At 41.2% G+C, this 24,544-nt stretch overlaps 1 protein-coding gene across 2 annotated transcripts in view; it reads right to left on the bottom strand.

The window, feature by feature from the left end:
* STXBP2 (syntaxin binding protein 2) overlaps positions 1–24,544 on the bottom strand; it is a 44,118-nt gene that overhangs the window by 7,685 nt on the left and 11,889 nt on the right. For both annotated transcript variants that reach the window (XR_007244018.1, XM_048490921.1), the window contains exons 2-14: positions 18,427–18,476; positions 12,588–12,669; positions 12,218–12,294; positions 11,868–11,946; positions 9,821–9,924; positions 8,081–8,229; positions 7,374–7,458; positions 5,523–5,653; positions 5,312–5,419; positions 4,941–4,998; positions 3,745–3,810; positions 1,555–1,635; positions 421–559 (exon numbers count right to left, since the gene is read on the bottom strand). Coding sequence is in view for 1 of the 2 variants with exons in the window: in XM_048490921.1 (XP_048346878.1) it covers positions 421–559; positions 1,555–1,635; positions 3,745–3,810; positions 4,941–4,998; positions 5,312–5,419; positions 5,523–5,653; positions 7,374–7,458; positions 8,081–8,229; positions 9,821–9,924; positions 11,868–11,946; positions 12,218–12,294; positions 12,588–12,669; positions 18,427–18,476 (1,209 nt within the window). In the remaining variant the exon portion in view is untranslated. The remainder of the gene's footprint in view (positions 1–420; positions 560–1,554; positions 1,636–3,744; positions 3,811–4,940; positions 4,999–5,311; positions 5,420–5,522; positions 5,654–7,373; positions 7,459–8,080; positions 8,230–9,820; positions 9,925–11,867; positions 11,947–12,217; positions 12,295–12,587; positions 12,670–18,426; positions 18,477–24,544) is intronic.

Below are 24,544 nucleotides of genomic sequence, written 5' to 3'. Positions count from 1 at the left end.
GGACATAAAGGGCTCTGTATGTGACAGCTAATACCTTAAACTGAGCTGGGTGACAGATGGGCAGCCAACGGACTGTCTGCAGTATGGGACTAATGTGCACACTCTTGTCTAGCTCCAGTTATGAGCCAAGCCTTGACATTCTGGACCAGTTCAAGTTTCTGAGTTGATTTTGAGGGGAGACCAATGTACAGTGCATCACAACAGTCTAGTCTCAAATTTACTGTGGCTTGCATGTTAGGAAGACAGTGTCCCTAAGGTCTCAAAACACACTTGAGCCTAGATCTGACAATAGGTTGGCACAAGCTAGGTTGGTGTATTTTTGCAGAGAGCAAGAACAATAGGCTGCATGAAATCTACTTTTCCTTTCTTTTACCCTAGCCCCTATAGTTGCTTGGAGGGCAGAAAGTGAATAGGAAGTACCATTCTGGAGAAAGACACAGAGCAGAATAATGCGAATTTTGTCAAATGCTGACACACTGGGATCCAGGACAATTGGCACAATATTCTTCATAGGATTTTTGACCTTTTCTCCATTCACATCTGTTCCTGTGGCAAGGTCCTAGGAAATAAGAATTCCCCCTTTTAGTTGCTTTAAAGAGCAACAGTTCAACAGGGCTGCAATGTAGCCACAGTCTCATCTCCCCAGAAAAGAGCAAAGTATTAACCAAGAGCCCATGGCATATTTTCTCTGTGTATGCCTGCCTGAATACTGTGAGAGCCTTATGGTTTTTGCAGAGCTTCTCCACTGCTCCCAGGTATTGTCTAACCAGAGCTTATTCCACAAAGAGTGGCTTAGTTTACCATATAAGACAGACCACAGTTTATTTTGTAAATCCTAATTAGTCTACTGCTTGCCTCCTTTCCCACCTCCAAAAATCATCACTGGATACTATGTTCCCTTGCATTGCCTAAGTCAGCTCTAAGTCGGTCACCTGTTTGCAGTTGGTCAGTTGCAATAAATTAGGAATGGGAGTGGGGAGGAGATAATCCTTGTCTCCTCCTTGCTCTTGGCCAAGGGCAGTCAGTCTGTCTCCTTTGCTATCTAGCTGCTTACCGACATCCCAAAATTCTAAACTCTGGAAAAGAGAGACATTTTACAACCAGCCTTTGTTGCTTTTTGTGTTTTCCCTTGGGAGTGACTGTAATCTCTAGAGCACGTGGTAGATAAGCGCTCACTAGCAGAGATAAGGCACAGTTGCTTTACAGAAACTGCTTTCACACACATTGGATAACGCACTTTAGCAATAACTGTAAATGACTGCTGAAGTGCACTGAAAGTGCACTAAGCAACATTTGAGAGCAGCCTTAGTGTATACAGGAGGTTGAGAATACTGGTGCTACTGCACAAACTGAGATTTCTGTATTTAGATATCATGACAAACCAGAGTTAGTACAAACCACAGCTAATGAGACACAAATAAACTGATTCAAAATCTCAGCTTTGCACCCACTAGGCCACATGAGTATTTGGAAAGCCTGCAGTCAAGCATCACATTAAACCAGAAATTATCAAACCATGGTTTAGTCTCCCAGTGGCCTTTTTAACATGCTCACCTGCTCCACACTGCAGAGCCTTTCCACGGTGCCCTTGAAGCTATTCATACAGTCCTCTGCCAGGTGCAGATGTGTGGAATACTGCAGCATGGAGAAGAAAGAATGAATCAGGTTAATTAGTCAGCCACAGTCTTAAGCCTATTCATCCTTCTCCTTTCACTGGCATGCTATCTGTTTAGGTGCAGCAGTGGCAAACAGTGGCAAAGCTGAATTTGAAGAAGGGCTGTTATCTACTACAAGGGCTGTTATCTACTACAAAACAGACAAATCGATTCTTCACTAAGACAACCCAATGTTTGCAAATTAAGCAAGTTTATCTACTTTTGTTCATCTGCATCATTTATTCTCCTTCTGCTACTCAGGGGTACAAGAAAGGCATAAAACTGGGCAATGAAGCATCAGGCATGGGGAAATCCTGTTGAGCTCCTTAGATAAATTTGGAGGTGCTGTTTCCATATTTTTGAGGCCAAGGACTAGAATCATCAGAGAAAGGGTTCTCAAGATGTCTTAATTCTTCTACTCTTGCATTCAGTCATATTCTTGATCACACATAGTTGATTTTAGCACAGTCCAGGGTAGGTTAGTATATTATTATTTAAGAATGGGAGGGTTGGATTTTTAAAAAAAGGTTTTTATAATTGTTTACTAATAATATGTCATTCATCAGATCTGCCAAGTGGTGTTCTGGGAAAAAGTTACCTGGTGAATAGAAACCTGTAAGATTCACAATATAAACCATAGATACCTATGGGAACACCATTTGTTGTTATTTTGTAAGTAATTAGGCCCATCTTATTTAATTTTGATATTTTAAACTGATAGATCTATTTGAATGTATTATTTTTAATATCTTGTTATCTGCCATTCATTAGAGTTCCGTAGGGCCTGCAAGACCGAATTGTTCCACCGGGCCTTCGGAGAGACCAGCCGCTGAGGGTGCCCTGCTTTCATCCTCCCCCTGCTGTATAGGGTCCCTAACATCATCGGGACCCATCACTCTTCTTGGGAGGGTTGCATATGGGTTCGTGGGATACTGTTTTAGAATGAAAATTTTAAACTTTTATATATTTATGTTTATATATGCTTTTATATTGTTCACCGCCCTGAGCCCTTTGGGGATAGGGCGGTATACGAAATCAAATAATAAATAAATAAATAAATAAATAAATAAATAAATAAATAAATAAATAAATAAATAAATTAGGTTTGCCAAGTGGTGTTCTGTGAAACAGTTACCTGATGGGTAAAAACCTGTAAGATTTGTAATTTAAACCATAGATACCCATGGGAACACCATTTTTTTGATAATTAGATTCATCTTGATACATCTATTTGAACTTACTATTTTGAATATCTTGTTGCTATTGTTTTTTGTAGAACTTATATAAAACATACTAGGCTATAAATAGGATTAATGGATTAATAGTAGTTCTATGTATGTGTCAGTTGTTTACTGACCTCTGAAAAAAGATCCAATAGGATTAGGTCTTTACAATTGAGGTTTTGTGGCTGTTCGTCATATATGTTATGATAGTGTGATATTTTACATGTTTTTAGGTATGCATGTATATCTTCTATTGAGATTTTTATGTATAGTGTTTTATTGTTATGAATGTAGTAAGTACAATAAAATATATATTTAATATATGTTAATGGATAGTTTTTACACTTCTCAACGTTTTTGGTTCGTAGCTTCTTTTTCAGGTTGTGTTTCGATTTCCCCCCCTTTTCTGGATGCTTATTCAGCAAAATAACTCAAAAGAGGTCCACGTGCATGGAAGCACTGGTTATACCTCTATGCAGAAACTTCTCAGGATCAGTAATGCCCACAAACAAACTAGGGTTAGACATTGGAGACCTTGTGGGATATGTTGCCAGTTACTACAGGGCAGGAGCTGAAATGGAAGGGGAACAGGGCATCACAGAAATATGCTAAGCTCTTATGTTTGCCAAAAGCACTGTTGAACTTGCTGAAATAGAGATCTTCCCAGTTTTCCAAGATGACATCTGCAAACTCCTGTTTTTCAAATTAGTTAGTCCCTTCAGGTGCCATCGTATAGTACAGCACAGTCCTCTCCGATCTGCCTCACCAAAGGTAGAAGTGGCTTCTGTCTCTCCTGAATTTCCACTTGTAGTTCAGAAAAAGAATAAGGAGCCCATAATTAAGCTCCAGTTTCTTGGCCACTTTACCTTGTTAAGCTCTTTCTGATATTGGGGCATCTTCTTCAGGATCTGTGATAAATCCTTGATATTAGCCTGGATGGACACAGAACAGGCAATAAGTGCAACATAAATTACCCCCAAAGCAAAACAATAATAGGAAATTTCAGATCACCAGTTTTTCATATCCTAAAGATCTGAGTGAAGGCATCAATCTCAGTGAAGCTTGCCCAGGCCCAAGATTCCTGGAACTTCTGGAAATACTCAATACGCTCCATGAAACTGAATGAAGGAACTTCAAGCAATGAAGGTCCCTATCTTACAGTGTCAAGCCAGCTATTCCAACAGCATGCTTGCTTAAGGGCCAAAAGACACATTATGTGCGACAAACTGAGTCACAGGTACCCCACTATCAGTTATATTCACATGGGAATTACCCTTTAAAAATCTTCTCACAGCGGCAGGCAGCTCCTAACCCTGCAAGGCAGAAAGAGGGGCTTACTGCTTCTTTCCCACACTGGAATGGACACATGGAGCCAGAAGGGGCAAACAACTTCCTCATGGCCATTTCTGCTGGCAAAAATAGTATGAGAGGGAAGCCTAAAGGCCATCCTTCCGCCTTGCAACTTTTGGAGCCACATGCAGTGATGGAGTGGTTTTTTCAAACTATACATGAATCTCTGACTAAGAGTTGGTTCAGGCAGCTGTGACTCTCCTCATGTGATACATAGCATGTATTTTGGCTTTGTCAGCTATTTCAGAGGTTAATGCCCAGCCATTTATATCTTGTGATCTATGAGAACATAGGTGGCTGCAGCTTTCCCTGCCCATCCTTTCTGACTGAAAATCTTTCCATGACAAAGCTGGCTTTTCCTAAACTGCCTTAAGAAATAGCTGTTTTACGGATTCACGTAAACAATCTTGTTCTACCTCTCCTGGGTCAAGGTATCTCTGTTACCACTTCTCCAAATGTTATTCCCCTCAAGCCAAGATCTTCCTTGACTTCCTCGCACATTCTGCAAATAAAACCTGTTTTCGAAGCACTGACTTCTCACTGACTTCTCATCTCAGACAGTGAGATGAAGGTACGTAACACGGTTCTGATGTTGAAACTTAAGGCTTGTCTCATAAGCTGACTGGAAAGATGTTGCTTGGGAACCATACTTAAGCCTCTTGGAATTCCATGGAGGAAGAATAACAAATAGACACAGGCCTAGAAACCTTACCTTGTCTGTGGTGAGTCTCTTGCTCTCACAAAAGGTGCGTAGGAGCTCAGTCACTTTCCTGTGGAAGGAAGTTAAATCAAGAAGAGCTATGTAGCCCAACAGAACACCCCACAATGATGGGACTCAGCCTCTGCAATAAAGGACAGAGTTCCATGTGGCTCATGAAGGTTAGGGCTCACAGGACATCAACACTGGAAGTGGTGAGGAAAAGGCTGCTTTCTTTTAAACCTGAACTTTAACTGAAACAGCCCTGGGAAGTGAAGATAAACCTACAGCTACAGGAAAGACCCACTCAGGTACAAGTAGGATGGTCAGAACTGAAGGGTTATGTGCATATGTGTGTGTGTGTGTGTAGAGGGACAAGTGCTCACTTGGAGACATCAGCAATGTGCATGTGGCGTAGCTGCATCCATAGGTCATCATCCTCATCCAGAAGTACCACTTTTTCCCGTGAATCGCTGATACCCGTAGATTCATATCTTAGAGATGGAGAAGCAAAGGGGGGAAAGGTAGATAATACACATACACTTGCTGTTTCAGTGTGATGGCAGCCCTCTCCTCCCCCCTCTTCATGTCTCTCACCTGTAAGTGTCCTGCTCAATGTTAAGTAGGTCATAGGCCATGGCCTGGAAGGTGAGCTCATGCAGAAGAGGAGACACTACATCAAAGCTCCGATCCACAATCAGGAGTTGGGAGCGAGATTTGTCAGGACCCTGAGAAGTGTGACAAAAGGAGGAGGAGACATTAGCTTGTCCCTCACTACTGTATGCTTCAGTCGCAGTTCGGACTGCTTCTTCCCCAGGAAGCACGCTCAACCATCTTATGAATGCCTGTCATAGCAAAAACAGATGTAGGGGGACAAACTGCAGTCATCCCTCCCACCACAACTAGGCTGCTTCATTAGCTACCAGCTGCGTGCAGTCTCTCCAACATGCAGGCACACTCAAATGTGCAATTATTCAAATGTACAAAATCCCTTCCCATTTGACAGCATGCAAATCCCATTAATGCAGGGATGACTCAGTAACTGCTGCACAATCTACAGAGCCAGCCAGCGGTTGCCCATTGTTTGCCATCAATTTATGAAAGCCCCTTTGTTAAGGGGAACCTGCATCACTAGCCTTTTTAGGAGTCCCACTGCTGGCCAGTATGGCCCTTGGGTGAGGCTGATATGGAAGCTGAGGAGCAGCCACAGTGATAAGATAACGCTGCCTCAAAAATGGAAACAGGGGAGGGTGGCAGGTGGTGGGGGCAGGCAACACACACTGGCAGCTGGTGAAAGGTCCAGTTCACAAAACCTTTTATTCTATAAAAAGAACAGCAGCAGGTTGTTCCCCTACCCTCCCAGTGCAACTCCTGTGCTCCTGTTCATGTTAGGCTTTTTCAATCATAGCAGTAAGCTTCAATTTCCAAGCCATGTGCAAAGCTGGTCAGAGTAAGGACGAAATTCCATATTTGTGGTTTGTCCATAGTATGCAATGCACCTTTCAGCCAGTGGGTAGCAGTACACATACAGCTGTATCTTGTGGAAACAAATGCTATTCTCAGGTGAAACAAGAACATAAAATCTTTTAGCCTTTCAAATAAGAATTAAAACACAACCATACAACAACTGTGTGTGTGTGTTTTGATTCCTCAGATGGCAGCCTCCTGAATATACTGTCTCTCTGCTTACTAGAGGATGCAAAGGGGAACTCCTAAGAGCACATTTTCTGGCTATCTGGTAGAACACCCCAGCATTGTATTAAACAGAATAAGTCAGAACTTAATGGTAGTATTTGCAAGATGTGCTCTTCCACATGTTTTGAAAGGCAGTTCTTCTGCAGAGGAGACCTTTGAAGAGGCCACTTTTCATACTCAGTTGTTCATTCTTGCATCTGCCATGTAAGCTGGAGGGCTGCTGTTACTATCCTAAACAGAACTGAGCAACGCAGAGATTGATTTATTGCCTTTGCTTGAAGATCAGGTCATTTGTAAGGATTACTGCCCTCTAAGGGCGTTTTGGAAGCACAACCTCCAGTGCTTGGGAATGGCTCTTCCTGGTTTCCATGCATGGCCCTTGTGAACAGCTGCAGTGCACCCAGCTTTCTTGCTGGCATGGAGAATTCATTTGTTGTTTTTATGCCATACGGCATACATAACCATAATGTGCTTCATTCTCACATATTAATGCACAAACATTCAAAAGGGAATATATTTTATGAAATCCAATGAAAAGAACAAGACAGCAGAGAGACAAAGTTCAGTTTTCATGAGAAAGAAGTCAAATCAAAACAGGGGTTTTGGTCAAACATCGGGGATGAAAAATTGAATGACATTCCTACAGAGCAGCCATCTTACAAAGAACAACATTGTTCTCACTCCCCCCACCCCCTGCCCCAGCTCCTACCACTTTAGTTCTACAGACTCGGAGAAAGTTCCAGCATTGCTCACCTCTCCCATGGTGGGGTTGTCTGCTTTAAAGGCATTCAGCTTGGCCAACACTGCATGAGCCAACAAACAGCTATCTTCAGAGCCACTATAAGAAAAGAACACAAGGCTATATTTAGCACCTGCATTTGCCATCAGATATGTGAAAATGGCAACTCAGTGAGGCAAGGGAGGATTTTCTGTCTGAGGAACTTGAGCCAGTTCTCCCTTGCTGTCTGGCTGTCATCTTCAATCCCCACAGCACAGGGGCCACTAGGCTGCACATCCTAATCCTAACTACCACATTTTTACCTTGCTGTTACTTGAATGAGCTCAGGGTGGCACACATGGTTCTTCCCTATCCATTTTCCCCCTCACAACAACCCTGTGGGTGTAGGCCAAGATAATAAGTGACCACTCAATGAGCTACATGGCTGAATGGAGATTTGAAAGTGGATCTCCCAGTTAGCCTTCTAACAATCTACATCACGCCGGCTCACCCAAAGCAAGAATCCAGATATCCTGCTATTTATTGTTAGAATAGAGTATCTCCTCATCCCATAATCTAGTTGTTATGGATAGCGGGAAAACCTGTTCTTGTTCACTCCTCCACTCAGGCCTTTTTCACCCCTCTTAATTCCATGATCAACAACCAAGAACGAGCACCTCTATATTGCAAATCTACTTGCCCACTCCCTTTCCTCCACATATCATGAGACTGTTGCACTAACTTTCTGTAGCGAATTGACGGGTACTCCTTCAAAGTGTCACATAATGTGGCGATTTGTTCTGCCATCCTCTCCAATTCATTGTTCTTATCTTCTCTGCAGTACGGGCTAAAGAGATGGTGAAAACTCTGGGGACTGTCCAGTGAGTACACCTGGAGGGACAGAAGAGGATCAGAGGACATAGGTAGGTTACCATCCCCAGTGAGGAAGGCACCTTGAACTCGGAAGGCTCAAGCAATGTTTTTTCACTGGAAGCAGCTACAGAATAATCACAGCTGAGCCCATTTATTTTAAACTTTTTTGTCCCAGAAGGAGAGCATACAAGCTCAGCCGCTAGAATTTTAACAGACCATTTTTTACAGACTACCACAAAACAAATTGCATATTTCTGAAAACAAGTCTTCTGGAGGCTACTAATCACACCTCTCTTCTGGGTGTGAACTGATCCATACCTGACAGGGGATATCTGATAGTAGTTCCTTACTTGGGACACTACACCATTATCATTAGGGTAGGCGCTAAAGGTTATCTATGAGTTCTGGATATGCAACACTAAACCATTAAGGGCTGTCAGATTCTTGGCTCAGGGAAGCCTGTAAGGTATTCTAGTTCTGCATAAAGTCCCCAATTAGCATTATTATCTTGAGCTCTTTGGGACTGTCATTCATCACATGTATGGAGCACTCTTCAGCACATTCTGATTGCTTACTGAAGGTGTTAAGAGCAGTATTACAGTCTAGCAGCTGCAAGACAGTTTGATGAAAGGGCTGACAAGCAAAAGTGGAAAAGGGCAATGGAGAACTCCTGAACCACAGATAGCTTTCATCAGAAAATGTAAAACTCCTTGTTCATTTTCTGCATAAAAATCAGAGTCTTAGCTATTCTTAAGCTCCGTAACTAAATATACTCAACATGACAATAATTAAGGTGTGGAGGACTTCATAAAGAAAAAATGTATTCATGATCCCACATCTGAGAGTTAGGGCACCACACTGGATAAAGGGAAAGGTTGAATTGGTCCAGGGCACTAGCAGCTGAACTCAGTTGTGTGTGTATTGGGCGGGGGAGGTCTGCATCTGCTTTCCTGGTCCTTCATTCTCTGACAGGCAACTCAGGCAGCAACATTTGGAATTTAGAGTGCTTTTAGGTTTAACTGGAAATGGGCAGGAGAGTGTTAGGAAGACAAACATTATTAGAAGCTAGAACTGACTGAAATTCAGTTGTATCAATAATTTGATCTTATCCTTGATCATCTTGAATTTTTATTTTACAAGTTTAATTTTTAATGAGTGTCTGTTAAATTTATAATAGTTCACCACCAGCTGTGACATCTACTAAGGAACAGTAATGGGGCCAGAGTAAAAATTAATTTATTTCCCATTTGGGTATCCAGTGCTTGTGACCACATGTGGTGTTCTTTTTATATCTTTCTCCCCCATTTTTTTTGCTTTACTTAATTTTGCAGTTTGGCTTCTTGTCTTGTATGTTACTCATAGTGCTTCAAATGAATTACCCACTTGGTTGATAAAGGACCCGGGCTAAAAAGAGGGATATTTGACTAGTTATGAAGACAGAATATCATTCTTAATGATGTAACTAAGAGCTCAGGTTTGGGATTGTTCTGCTAATCTTCTCAAATTTCACGCAACCATTATAGAAAGCCCCCAGCTCTTTAGCATCCAGTTAAAGGACACAGAGGGCCCGCATTCACACATCCTATTCTCTGCTTGCTCCACTCCTCACCTGTGATTCATAGGGAAGGAAAGCAACATTGATTTCCTTAAGAGTTTTGATGGCTTTGATGATTCGAGACTTGCCCAGTTCATTAAAAAGGTTCTCTGGACAGGCTGAAAGAGAATGAGAAGAGGTTGGTTCTACCCAGTTTCTCTACAGAAATACTCCTCCCCATGTCCCCACGTCATTTTATTATACAGTAAAATTCTAGTAATATGCCCACCCTGACAGCTCCCAAAATGGTGGCAAAGGATTTCTGCTTCACATACTGCCCCAGCAACTATATGTCAACTAAATATCAAGGTTTTGCACCAACAAATAAAAAATGCTGTTTTGAAGCAGAAATTCCCTCATCTCACTGAGCTTTACTGGGCAGATCTTAGTTTTTTCGTTGTTCAAATACACACAGTCCATGGAACCCTGCATTTGATCTCTCAAGAAATTACACAGTGGTACAATATGCACTTGTTATGCAGCCAAAGGCCTGTAGGTAGAGTTCATTTTAAGACGGGATGGCTTTCATATTGCTTAATTACTTCCCTTCATGTGGGGAGTAGCATGGCACACACATTCTTAATGGGAAGGGTTCATGCTGCATGGTGCTCTCCTATTCCTCAAGGATTTCTCATTATAAACCCACCCTGGTTATATGTATGTTTGCAAGCATGTAGCATGTTCATATGCCTGTAAATTGTGTTCCTCGTTTTTGTGCCACCCCCCTAAGTTAGAAATCCATGACTCCCATGACCTGGGAAATGCTGATGCTGCTTGCTCACCTTTTGTTGAGGGGAAAGAGGTAATTATTTAGATTCCATCTTTTAAGTATTCTAGAGGAGAAGAAGAAGAGGGGGAGGAGGAGGAGTTTGGATTTATATCCCCCTTTCTCTGCTTTAAGGAGACTCAAAGGGGTTTACAATCTCCTTTCCCTCCCCCCCCCCCCCAACAAACACCCTGTGTGTGGGATGGGGCTGAGAGAGCTCCAAAGAACTGTGACAAGCCCAAAGTGACCAAGCTGGTGTGTGTTGGAGTGCACAAGCTAATCTGGTTCCCCAGATAAGCCTCCACAGCTCAAGTGGCAGAGAGGGGAATCAAACCCGGTTCTCCAGATTAAAGTGCCCCTGCTCTTTATTTATTTTATTATTTATTAATTAAACTTATAGGCCGCTTCATCCCCGAAGGGCTCGAGGCGGCTCACAACATGACTGTTCCAACGAACAGCAAATCAACAAATCAAATCAACAACCACTCTTAACCACTACGCCACTTAACCACTTAATCCAGGTTTTATAGTTTCATATCAGCTTTATATGTCCTATGCTTTTAATTGAATTATGTATAGTAACTCTGAAAAAATACAAAGGGCAGAGTTTCCCAGTTGCTTCAGCCCTTTGTATATATGCTTGAGCATGAGTGAGTGCTTAAGGCGCATGAGGAGGAGTCTGAATCACAGTCTGTTCTCTTAAACAGGGAAACTTTATTGCTAGGTGATGCTACAGAACAAGACAGAAAACAGCTATCATTCCTAATGGTTACAGATCTAAGCAAAAGAATATAAAACATAACACTAAGCAAAGAGTTACCTCTGGCACTCTCAATGGATGTCCATGGAACAAATGCATATCCTGACCACCACTTGCTTCATGCAGACGAATCTGAATTCTAGCATTTGAACGAAGTCTAATGTATGTTTCCAATTTTATAACTCTTAATCCAATCCAGATTTAAAGAACTTGCCCCACATAGGAAAGGGAACCCCAGTTCTCCCAGTCAACCCAGGGCTTATGTCCCATACAGCTCAATGACCAGACTATGTTTTATGACAGCCATCCATTTTGCCATTCCTGGCAGGTAAAACAAATAGTTTTCTCTCTGTGGAAACTCATCTCTGTTCCCCCTGATCTCTTGCTGCATTTTATGACTCACTTCCATGGGAACGCAAGTCATTGTCAGGGTCTCAGGAACTCCCTGGTGAACTTTAAAACACTTTACATCTTCCAAATCATAAAACTTCCCATTTAGCCTTTTCCTGTATGGTTGAGAGCAGCCCTTGACTTACTGTCAGTGAAGAAGACATGAGCAGCCTTGTATGAGAAGGTAGGTGTTCCTTTGAAGTCGTTTATCAGAGCGCGCACTGACTGCAGAGGGGAAAATAGTGTGTTAGTAGCAAGAACACACATCCTTGAGATTCTGCTACTAGCTTCCCTTGGCTTCAATCAGCCACCAAGCACCCTTAATCATACACAATTCCTGTGGGAATTGCATGAAGCCCATAAAGACCTTAGGAAGTAGTAACAGCCAAAAGTGTCAGCATACACACACACACATACACCCCCACCCCTATCAGTCCTTCCAATAAATTTGTGCCTTCTCCAGAAACTGGCAGTGGATACAAGACTGAGGACCTACCGGCTCAATGGGGCTGAGCAAATAGATGGCTTCCAAGCTGGGGAGGGGCTCTCGGCGTTTGTTAATATCTTCGATAACTGAAGAAAACAAATATGTATCAGGTGGTTGTGTCTGGGATGGGTGCAAGACAAAGGAGCAAAACAATTCTCAGGGCCTGCAGAAAACATGGGCCACATGAACATTCAAATCAATGGCATCAAGATGCATAGTGAAGTGTGTTGGGATGGTGCTAGACAGCAACCTGAGGAGCCTGTTGAGCTTGGATTGACACATAATTTGTGGGATGGAAGGAAGAGCTAATGTTATGTAGAGAAGAAGGAAGGTACCTGCTCAGAAACAGAGCACCAAGAACTTTGCCAAAGTCACTCACTTGTGATTCCTTCAGCCAGAAGGTCTGACATCTTAAAACAGGATGAGACAATGCGTGTGCTGGGATGATCCATGATGAGTACCTATATGAACAAAGAGACTCTGTGGTCTATTTTTCAACTGAGAAGCATAAAAATGGTCATGGTACTTCTGTATGGTGGCAAAACACAGCACATGTTGACTTCTCCTCTGTCTTCTACACTCCACTCCTTTCTGTGAACTAGAATGTTAAAACCTGATGTCCTGACCCTATCCCCAAGGCTAACAAGCCTCCATTCTCTTTACAGAACTGAGCAGACCAGTCTACTCACATTTCTCACTCCACCTGTTTTATATTCGAGTCACTTCCCCACCACCCACCCCTGCATCTGCTCAGAGCTATCCACTGGAGCTGCTTTAAGCATGCCAAAAAACCTGCTTGGTGTAGATGAGGTTAAAACTTTATTGAGATCTCAACATACCATCTGATATGTTTACAAGGTACTTTGCAGATGAATAATTTGCATTCACTGTGACTTTAGCATCACTATTCATGCAGCATAGTTACCAGAGCTTCAGTTATTGCAACCTGAGAGGTCTACAGAGTGCTTGGAGGGGTCCAAACTACCATTTATCCTCTGTGATTACTTAATTACATCTATCCAGGAGACAGTGACCTATCAAGGAAATTATAAATGACTCTTTGGAAAGTGGTCTCAGCATCCTGGAAAGATGTTATCATTAGACCAGTCCCAAAGAAACCCTCCTTGGACTCTCTATTGGCTGTTCGCATCTCCCTCTTTTTAGCAAGACACTATTATATGTGTTGGCTGGACAACTCCAGGTACTTCTTGAGGAGACTGATTATCGTGACCCATTAGCAACTAGTAATTTTTATTTATACAGCCAATGGCCAGTCATCAACAATAAAAAAGATACAAAAACATAGATACAATTTAGTCACATAACCAAATCCTAAAACTTGACATTACTACTTAATAATCACAGCATTCTCAAGCAATGTTGATCTATTGCACCTTTTAGCAAGGAGTTACACTTTTTATAGATTGGAAAACAAAATTTCGCAATCTGAAAGGAGGTCTTGGAAACTCTATCCTGCAGCAAGATTTTTAATTTTAAGCTATCCAAATCTATCCCTTCCTTCCCTGCCAAATGTGATACTAGGGGGTAGATTAAGTTGTTTCTTTCATCTTGATACATTTTACAGTACAATAACATGTGGGTTAAAGTTTCTGCCTCCCCTGATTTACAATAACAGGTTCTCAGATCATACGAGATTCTCTGAAATCTGCCTGTTAGGAGAAGCTGAGAGGAATTAATCAAAGCAGACTCTAGAGAAGGCCCATCTGCATTTTATAGAGTTAATATTGAAAAGGTAAGAGGCTGATGAAGTACCCGACCACGACTTTAAGGATTTGTAAAAAGTGGGAAGTGAGGCATTATCAGTATCGCAAAGACACTGAAAGATAATTGGCATTGCCCTGTTGATGTTTAATTCCAGCAAATATTCTGGATTAAGTTCAATATGTTTAAGTTTGGAGACTATCCTATTAGATCACGCAGGGCAAGGTGTTACGGCCAAAGGGTTTTATGCATTCTAAGCCAGTGCTTAATGGCTAACTTCCAATATATCACTTCCAATTGACCTATTCAAATCCTGCTTGAGGCCCAGGTTGGATATCAAAACTATCCTTGCCACTCTGACTAGTCACTCTGACAGAATAAAAACAGGGAGAGTAATAACTTGTTGATGGTTCAGGTTCTTTCAGCAGTTTTTGAAATAATTAACTATTCATCATCATCATCAAAGATTTTATTGAACAGCTTTAGGCCTTTACAATATAGAATATAAAATAAAAAAAATTAATATATTCTATATTTACAATATAGAATATAAAATTAAAAAACATTTAAAAAACCCCAATATAAGTTACAGAGAAGTATAAAATCAACAATCACAAGGCTTCCACTTCAAAATTCTTCCCAATAACTGAATAGATAGAGTGAAAATCCTTTAAATTTTTTTTGGGGGGGGTGGGTTTAATTGAGCCGTGGACGCCTCTTGTTTAATTTGTTAATTGTTAGCCGCTGTTTTTATGTATTTTAAGATGTTTTATTAATGGAGCCTATGTTTTGTATTATATTGGATTTGCTCCTGCTTGCTGTTTTATATTATGTTGTTCACCACCCGGAGCCCTCCGGGGATCGGGCGGTATAGAAATTGAATGAATGAATGAATGTATAAATGAATGAATGAATGAATAAAATAAATAAATAAATGGTGCAAGACTATGCTAACAGGAAAGTTATTCTGAGCTGACTGCTTTCTTTTGATACCTCCTTGGCTGAATTTAGTGGCTGACAATGCAAACAGAGCCATCGTATAGGATACAAAGGAATCAGTGTCTGAAAGCAAAAAGTTTATCCAAAAACTTTATCCCATTTAAAACACAGGAAAGAAATTTAAACCTTGGTTCTACATATAGAGGGCAATCCAAGACATAGTGAGGTATATCTTCCACCACTCTTTTACAGAGACATTGTTCCAGTGGGTTTAGAGAATAGTGTCCAACTGAGTACTCTGTTAGCATTGTTTGGAAATGTAGTCTTAGTCCTGATGTTATATTGTGAGATATCCACCAAATAAGATGCTCTGAGGTGATCTTTTTTGATTACTCAATACCAGGGAGAGAATTTGGATTGCACAATTAAATTTGCATAATTAATTTTTTTTATCTTTGAAGACCCAGAGTTATTTGCTGACGCATTCATTAAATCGTCTCGGGTGGTACAATTAAGCAGAATGTTATTGAAGAAGTCAGCACGGGTCTTGGTATCTGGTAACTTCAGTTACTGAGCAAGTCTGCATTTGCTGCTCTCTTGTTCTTCCATGATTTTAAGATGACCAAGTGGTTATGGGCTTTAATTGATGGCAGGCCAAGTTCTGCCCTAAGGAGGGCTGCTGATGTTCCCCTTGGCAATGGCAAGACACGCCCGAGAAAGAGATTCTGAACGGTTCCCAGGTTGGCAAGTATTTGCTCATTCCATCCCCAGACCTCAGCAGCATAGAGCAGCATGGGAATTACTTGGCTTACGAAGAGTTTTAATGCAGGGTCAACAAGGAATCTTCCTCTGGCATAGAATCTCATTATTGAAATAGTTCTTAAAGCTGAGGGTCTTAACTGTTGCTAGGTGTCCGTTTCAATTTAGGGTTTCACTAAACATGACTTCTAGATGTTCACTAAACATGACTCTCTCTCCCTCTTTTAACTTCTGTGGCCCTTATTACATCGATGGGCCCCCCTGTCTCCCTCCTGAGAGGGGCTTTTTAGATCATCTGGACACTATATTTTGTACGCTGTGTTTTAAATGGTTTTATTTATTTAATGGCCAGAACCCTAGTTATATTGTATTTTGATTTAGATCTATGAGGGGGCTTTATTTGTTAAGTTATGTTACGTTGTTTACGTTGTACACCGCCCAGAGCCCTTTGGGGGTGGGTGGTATAAAAGTTTTAATGATGGTAATAATAATAATGATGATGATGAAGAAGACCAACAACCAACTAAAGATCTGGCAGCTGTGAAATCTACAATTATAATAATAATAATAATAATAATAATAATAATAATAATAATAATAATAATAATAATAATAATAATAATAATAATAGATATTTAAAGGAGTTACATTAATCAATGGGGATGTTGTGAATACTTCATAGGAATTTTTTGGGCCTTTTCCTAAAGATCATTACTTTAGTTTTTGTATAATTTATAGACAGAGCCTCCTTTCTGCAATATTCTCCCTAACTGAGCAGAAGCCTTTTTAGTCTGATTCTTGTAAGGGAAATCAAGAGGCGTGTCATTTAAATATAACAGAACTGATACTGTCAGTCACCAAAAGTGGGAGCAACAAAATCAGGGCCTGAAAGCTTTGGTACGATGTCATTTATGTATAAGTTGAAAAGCAGAGAGGCAAGTACACACTGCTTCATTCTCTCCTTAGGGAGCCCACCCTGACGCTTATGTACATGTCTATATACAGTTCCTGCATAAGAGATGGCAGACATGTGACAATATTTGGTCTTGTTAATTAAGTCACTCTCTAATGATGGAATCAAATGCTGTTGCCAAATGCCGCATGTATTTTGTGGGACCTCTCATGCCAGCAAAAACTAGCTGATAAAGGACTTGACAATGGTCAGCTGTAGTTTGGACCCTTCTGAAGCCTACTTAGTGCAGGTGTATCATCTGATTTTCAGCAACCCATTCTCTAGCTTTAGAAGGGGATATTTCCCACAGAATTTAGAAGCCATATTTAAAATATATATAGGGTTGTAATTATTTGGATCTAACTTGTCCTCCTTTTTATATATTGGGACCACTATGCTGGTTTTCTACCCCTTAGGGAAATTTCCTGTGATTTCCTGTGATATTGATTTGTGAAAAGAGTTTGGCAAATATTGGTATCCACCATGTCAGGAATGCTTTAAACAGATTTGATGGGATCTGATCCTCCCCAAGTTATTTGTTCGGGGTGAGAGATGTAATTAAGTTCTCAATCTCTTTTTCACTTACTGTTGTCCACTCTGGTAAAGTTTGAAGGTTTATACAGATATTTTATTTAATTCTGAAGGTAAAAGAAGAGATGAAGAAGGTTCAATTTTTTTTGCAAAATGCTAATACCATATTTCCAGGTATTTGGGCATCTAGTAGTTGCAGTTGGCAGCCCATTCCAGATGAGACCAGTTCCCAAAGTTATTGATACTGCTAGGTCACCTCTACCTTGTCCTTTTGTGTGGAGTTTGGCTGCCAGTATGGCAGCCCTGGAGTTCTAGGGAACTTGACTCCTGTACCCAGGTTTCCTACATAAATAGTATATCAAATTACGCAAAAAGCTCAAGAATTCAAGGTGGTGGGATAAAATATAAATAAATCCATTAATAAATAAATCTCAAACCTCAAAGGGAAACCAGAAGTAGTTAATATTGGAGGTGTTTTATACCGAAACTGTTGTCTCCTTTGCTCAAAACAAAAAACAAAGCGAAAACAATAACACCCCCCCCCCAATAAAATTATGAACTATTGGAAAGTTAAATCTTGATTTTAAAAATTAACATTAGTTAAAATGTACGCACTATACCCCCTCCTTCAAAATCAGAACATGGGAGTTCCACTATGGATGCTCTAAAAGCATAATTAGTCACCTTCAGTATCCCAGGTGTCACCCACATTGGAAAGAACTCCATAGAGCTTACAAATTCAGGCTGTACTGCCTTCTTATAGCCTGTGGTCCCTAATATGTAGGACACGGTAACTCCCAACTATGTTTCTTAATTCAACCTACATTATCAGTACAAACTATCATTTAGAAACACAAAATTTGCCTCAGCAAAGATGTATCTCTCCAATGAGACACTGCATATAGGAACTGTGAAGTACTGAAGGCCTCAGGAAAATACACACCCAGCCTATAAGTGACATTAAGCTCTTGCAGAACCAGTGGGGCAAATCTAATTCTAATAGCCTCTTTGATCTGTCTTCAGCCAGTAATTTCATGGCTGGCCTGGCCTACACCTTCACGTCAACAAAAGTTATTGATACTTCTAGGAAATTTAACTGCCTACAGTCAAGGATACAAAAGGTTGAGTGAACACCTGCCACCATATTATCTCTGTGACACCCTAATTGTGTAAACAGTTGAGCTGATTCCACAAAGACAGATAATGCCCTTTTTTGCAAGTAATCTTCAAGATGCAGTTAAAGTTTTTAGCAGTACATTTATTAAGCTTGAGAGTTATATGCAGCTGTCTCTACACTATAGTGACACATGCCTACCTTCCATTCGCCATCTTTCTTCATGCTACGGAGGACATCATTCAGGATTTCTGAAAGTTAAAAAAGAGTTTGCAGTCAGTACTGAGGGACCTTCTATTGCCATTAGAATAGCTGGCCTTTTCCAGTACTGATACCTTGTCGCAATGAAAGATAAAAAAGCAGTCGTATGTGGTATAGCGGAAGTGAACACCGTGTCCTCCCACAGTTCAAAAAAGTCCCAATTCTCTGGTAGCATTTAGTTTGCTACGTCGATAAAAGAAGTATTTTTAGTACATCCAAAGACTATTTGCAGTACTTGTCTTTTTCTTATAACTGCTCTTTTATTAAAGTAGCAAGCTTAATAGTGCACAGAATAAAGGTTTTGACATAAGTGATGCTTAAAATAGCTTTATAAATGCTTACTGGAGAATTGGGACTGGGGGAACAACTGGGCAGGCACTAGGACCACAGCAAAGTACTCAACTGCACAGAAGGTCCAGGAAGTAGCTGTGGATTAATTCAACATTCAGTTTCTATCTTTCATTGAGACAAGATATAGTAATCTTTGCAGCACCTCACAACATCAGCGCAGACTCCTTTGGTGGATTCTAGTAATCAACATATAATGTTAGTGCTCACATGAAGCAAAATGTAGATGTTTTTCTCATTTACCTTGGGGTCTGTGGCACTAGAGACACAAATCTAACATTGAACTTGCTATTCTTTTCAAGTGATTTGGAGATGCAGAAGGAAATTTTGATACAAGTGGCCGGCCTCTGTTGTAGTAATCAAATATTTTCTCTAACTTAACATCAACAGATTTTTTTTTAGATGGGACAGAATTTGGGGTCATCAGTCTCTATGAAACGACACAGATTCTAAACGAAGCGAAACCTGCATTCTGCCTCATCCCATCTTTCTGCATTCAATTGGTCAGCAACTGTGAAAATCAAGGACCGAGCACACTTCTAAAAAAAATGGTACTTCTTGTACTGTTCCAGATATTGTATACTGGCAGCACTAATCACAAATCAAGAAGCTAACACTTTGACTGAAGACATGCAGTATGCATCTTCCAACAGGTGTAGAGTTAACAATACCCAGCACTGTAATACCAATGTATCTTAGCTGCACCAGGACACTATTCATCAGGAAACCTCCCAGATACAGGCAGCTTTAATAAAACCCTCAAGACCTGACTCATACATTAAAAGAGCAGAGTGGGTGCCATTTATCTGTGGCTAGAACACAAGCTGCTTTAGTAACGTGATTGTACGACAGACTTATGTAGCACAGACAGTTCATGTGGAAAGCCCCCACATCATCACCACTCGTAAGGACCTCTGAAAGCCTAGAAACAGTAATTCAGAAGAACAAAATGGAGCAACACTCTGGGGACACAAGATAGTTAATGATAAACAAATAGTCTAAAGTCTTTCAGTAATCCCTGAGTGACAAATGCTTTCGATAAACCTGGGAGGGGTTAGGACTTCTCTGGTGTAAAGAACTGAAGTACAGGGAAGGGAGGGAAACTTTCAGTAAATGAGAGTACAGTACAATTTCACCTTTGCCTCTTCTGCGGGAAGGCACACCTAATAGCATAATCCTATGAAGGGATGCTCCAACCTTGGACCATTAAAGGCAATGGGCTTTGACCAGAGTGCTTCTGCCTGAGATTGCACAATGAACACACCAACTCACTGTGCTAGCCCACTCAACTGACCAGAGAAGAAATCAGAAATGTACAGTTCCAGCTCCGAACTTCATCAGACTGAAACCAGAATTTGCAAGTTAAAAGTTACTCTAATCTCTTATTTATTTATTTGATTGATTGATTGATTGATTGATTGATTGATTGATTGATTGATTGATTGATTGATTGATTGATTGATTGATTGCCCTTCCCAGATCTGGCTCAGGGCGATGTACCAGCGGAATTACCTTACATAAAAACTGTTCTAACATAAAATACGCATAATTTAAAAATCGAAGACAATACCCAAAGTAATTGCATACAACCACAAAATCCATAAAATCAGCAATTGATAAAATAAAAGTTCACTGGAGTCTGCAAAAATGAGACTCGTAATAAATGACAAATGCCATAAATGTCTTATGGATTAACAGGTTAACTTTTCAATGCTACCAACCAGTTTGGATGAACCTGTTGAACCACAATTGCCAGATATCCAATGATACACATAAGCCAAAATTGAATTAGCAGATGGGAATAAGATAATGATGTATATCCAACTTTCTATGGACTTTGGAAAGCAGGACTTTCTTGCTTCCCTTTCCAGTAGCCCATTGCGCACCCCCTCCCCCCAATAACTTGAAGAAGAGTCTGGATTTATACCCTGCCTTTCTCTCCTGTAAGGAGACACAAGACGGATTACAAACGCCTTTCCCTTCCTCTCCGCACAACAGACACTTTGTGAGGTAGGTGGGATGAGACAGCTCTGAAAAACTGACTAGCTCAAGGTCACCCAGAAGGCTTCATGTGAAGGAGAGGGGAATCAAACCAGTTTTCCAGATTAGAGTCCCCTACTTTTAACCACTATGCCACACTGGCTCTAGAATATTTATTTTAACTCTGGACTTTGAACCCTAGATGGAAAATAATATGACTAACCAGAGCTGATTCCACATGGAGTTGTTTCCCTGTTTCAAACCCCTGATTCATTTGCAATTTGTTTTCCATTTCCACATGACATTATTCTCCTCCATTCTTCTACAAATGAAAAGCCCATTCTTTCTGCAAAAAGCTCTATTTTAAAACAAAATAGAAAAAATAGTTTTCCATTATGATGTCAGGATTATTTTTTTCTTGGAAGGTATGGAACAACTTGTCTTTGAATAAATGGAGCATCTTCCTTTGCATTTTTATAGTAAACTGCAAATCAAATAAATCTGAGCTCACGGCATAGTTGTAGTGCAGTTACTTTAGTTTGGCAATACAAAATCAGGGAGGGGTGTGTGTGGGGAGTGGGGGGAGAGAATGATGAAAAAACAATTACCCTATAGGAGCAGCAGTGGTGTAGTGGCTAAGAGCAGGTGCACTTTGGTCTGGAGGAACCAGGTTTGATTCCCAGCTCTGCCGCTTGAGTTGTGGAGGCTTATCTGGGGAATTCAGATTAGCCTGTGCACTCCTACACATGCCAGCTGGGTGACCTTGGGCTAGTCACAGCTTTTCGGAGCTCTCTCAGCCCCACCCACCTCACAGGGTGTTTGTTGTGAGGGGGGAAGTGCAAGGAGATTGTCAGCCCCTTTGAGTCTCCTATAGGAGAGAAAGGGGGGATATAACTCCAAACTACTACTACTCCTCCTTTGATATCTGGAATCTCCACCACAAGTGGAAATTGGCCAATAATTGTAGCGGCAACATGATCACCACAGAAAAAAATCAGCCCAGCAGAAAATAGCTAGATGCAGGATAGTTTAAGTCTGAACTAGGTTAACACAAAAGTTTCTAGACTGTTAACTACTTAATCTCATTCAAGTAGTTATGGACAAATCCTTCTGTTCTCATTTTGCAACTGGGATCAACAGAACAAGCAATTGGTTCATTCCATTCTCCCGACCAAAATCTAAAATTCTGAAACTCCAGTATGTTCCCAATAATATCACCAGGAATGCAATAAAGAACAAATACTCCCTTTCCTCTAACCAAATTTTGACTGATGATGGCTTGGGACACTGACATGGTGGTTTCCCACCAAGGAGTCTAAAACATGACTTTTTCCCACTGTACCTCTGAAGTGGAATTTCCAGGTAACAAGGACATACATGTCTCGGTGCATTTTATTGATCTGCACCCATCTGGAAGATGGATTTACTTTTGAAATTGAACAAGACCTTGAGATCACGGTACTCAATTTAAAACTCAACCAAGCATTATCACCTGGACAAGTCTGTATTTAAAACCAGATAAATACAAACTGCAGTAACATTACTAATTAACATTAATTAACATGCTTGTTGGAAGGATTATGGCAATAAACGACAGAAACTAAGCTGAAGAATATAAAACTAGGCCATAAAACAAGCAGCTGTAGCAAAGTGAAATCCAGAGGAATTCAGCTGCCAAAACCAAGGCTCATATTCAGAACAGCACAAAAACTATGCAAGAGGGAACCCAGCGCAGGGAGACTCAGAACAGCAATTAGACCACCACCTGCCATATAACCAGTTCTGAACATAGCCCTAGAATGCAGATCAATAAATCCACAATATAGTACCATGGACAGAGAAGGAAGACTTGTCAGTAAACCCAGGAGCATCCAAAAATAAAAATCAGAGATTTTAAAAAGGCCACAAACAGAAGAAATTGTGTCTGACCTGTGCAGACACAACTTAAACATAGCCTGTCTCACAAAGAAAATGTTGCAAGATTACAATTTTGGGAGCTGCTGAAGGAGGAGGAGGAGAAGGACAAGGACAAGAAGAAGAAGAAGAAGAAGAGGAGGAGTTTGGATTTATATCCCCCCTTTCTCTCCTGTAGTAGACTCAAAGGGGCTGACAATCTCCTTGCCCTTCTCCCCTCACAACAAACACCCTGTGAGGTGGGTGGGACTGAGAGAGCTCTGAAGAGATGCAACTAGCTCAAGGTCACCCAGCTGGCGTGTGTGGGAGCGCACAGGCTAATCTGAATTCCCCAGGTAAGCCTCCACAGCTCAGGTGGCAGAGCGGGGAATCAAACCCGGTTCCTCCAAATTAGAATGCACCTGCACTTAACCACTATGCCACTAACCACTGCTGCTCCCATAACCATTGTTAACCCACATAACCGTTGTTTTGAAGGGTATGAAATGCATCCAAAATTGGTAAGAGAAAGAAACAAAGTGGGGAAAGTTGTCCCATTTTCCAATCCAAGCAATCCTGAATCAGCTGGCTAGCAGATATGATAAACTTTAATGTCATTGTGCATGCACAACGAAAATACAAACAAGAAGAGTTGGTGGTTGCATGGGCTGACAACCAACTGAAGCAGTAATAAATGGACGAGGTGGCCAGAAGACTGCAGTGGCTGTAGAGATACTATGGAAGGAAGAAGCACATAGCAGTGAGACAGGTGAACAAGTGAGGCAGTGGGAAAGGGAGGAGAAAGTAGCAGTATTGATATGTGGACAGGTAGGCAGCCTGCAGCCAGTCCAGCACTAAGCAACCCCCCACCCCTCAAATCAATGGATGCTACTGGGCAGGGGAAGAAAATGGTAGCCAGATGAGGAAGTCATTGAGTGCCATCTGTGTTTGAGCTGGAGGGAGCCCGTGGCTGGTGGTGTGTTCATCATCAGTCAAAACATGGTGGCAGTTCATGGTGTGAAGAAGTGTTGGAGGCATGAGAAAAACCCAGTAAAAAGAAGACAGAAGAGGGCAAGGGGCAGTGGAGACAAGTTTTTGGGTAAGTGGGGACACACAAGAACTTGAAATGTCAGAAACTTAAGAGACACCTCTCATGGTGTCTCAAATTTCCAGGTGATCAGATGGAACCATGAAGGGTCTGGGTGTGAGACAGGGCCTGCATTAGCATGTTGAAACTATTATTAATTCTCATGGTGGCTGAGTGGACAAGGTTACTAGACTGGAGAACCATGAACACCTGGGTAATCTAGGAGCCACACATATGACTTGCACCTTCTCCTGTACAATTTTGCACAGCATTTTGGGAATGACTGAAATAGGGGGGGAAGGCATAAAGAAGACCTCTCAGGTATGGTGCCATCAGGGAATGCACTTGCTTTCCTTGAGGGAACATGAGAAATATTTTGCTATCCAGGCATTGTTTCTTGTCGCAAACAGATCTACTTGTGGGCAACAAAAGAGAGTCACTATCTGCTGAAACAGGTCTGGGTTAAATGCCCACTCTCCTAGACCTAGCTGGCTTCTGTTTGGACATTTAAATGAGCTTTGCATGCATTCTGCTCTTATCGAGTCAGATTGTGTCAAGGGATTGTGTCATTTTAGCTAGCAGTAGATCTCAGCCAAGTTGCCTGAAATTCCTGGAGACTTCCCCTCACCAAACTGTCCTGGCATCAGTATAATTGGTTTTGTTGCTTTGTATTCCTGTTGATTCCAGCTGATTGTCCAGCAGATCTGGGCTGGTGACTGGGGTTGATCCAGGAATTACTTCTAAAGTCTC

The sequence above is a fragment of the Sphaerodactylus townsendi genome, linkage group LG03, assembly GCF_021028975.2.
Source record: "Sphaerodactylus townsendi isolate TG3544 linkage group LG03, MPM_Stown_v2.3, whole genome shotgun sequence".
Lineage (NCBI taxonomy): Eukaryota > Metazoa > Chordata > Lepidosauria > Squamata > Sphaerodactylidae > Sphaerodactylus > Sphaerodactylus townsendi.
Note: the sequence above shows the minus strand (reverse complement) of the source record. Positions and strands in the feature narration are given on the sequence as shown.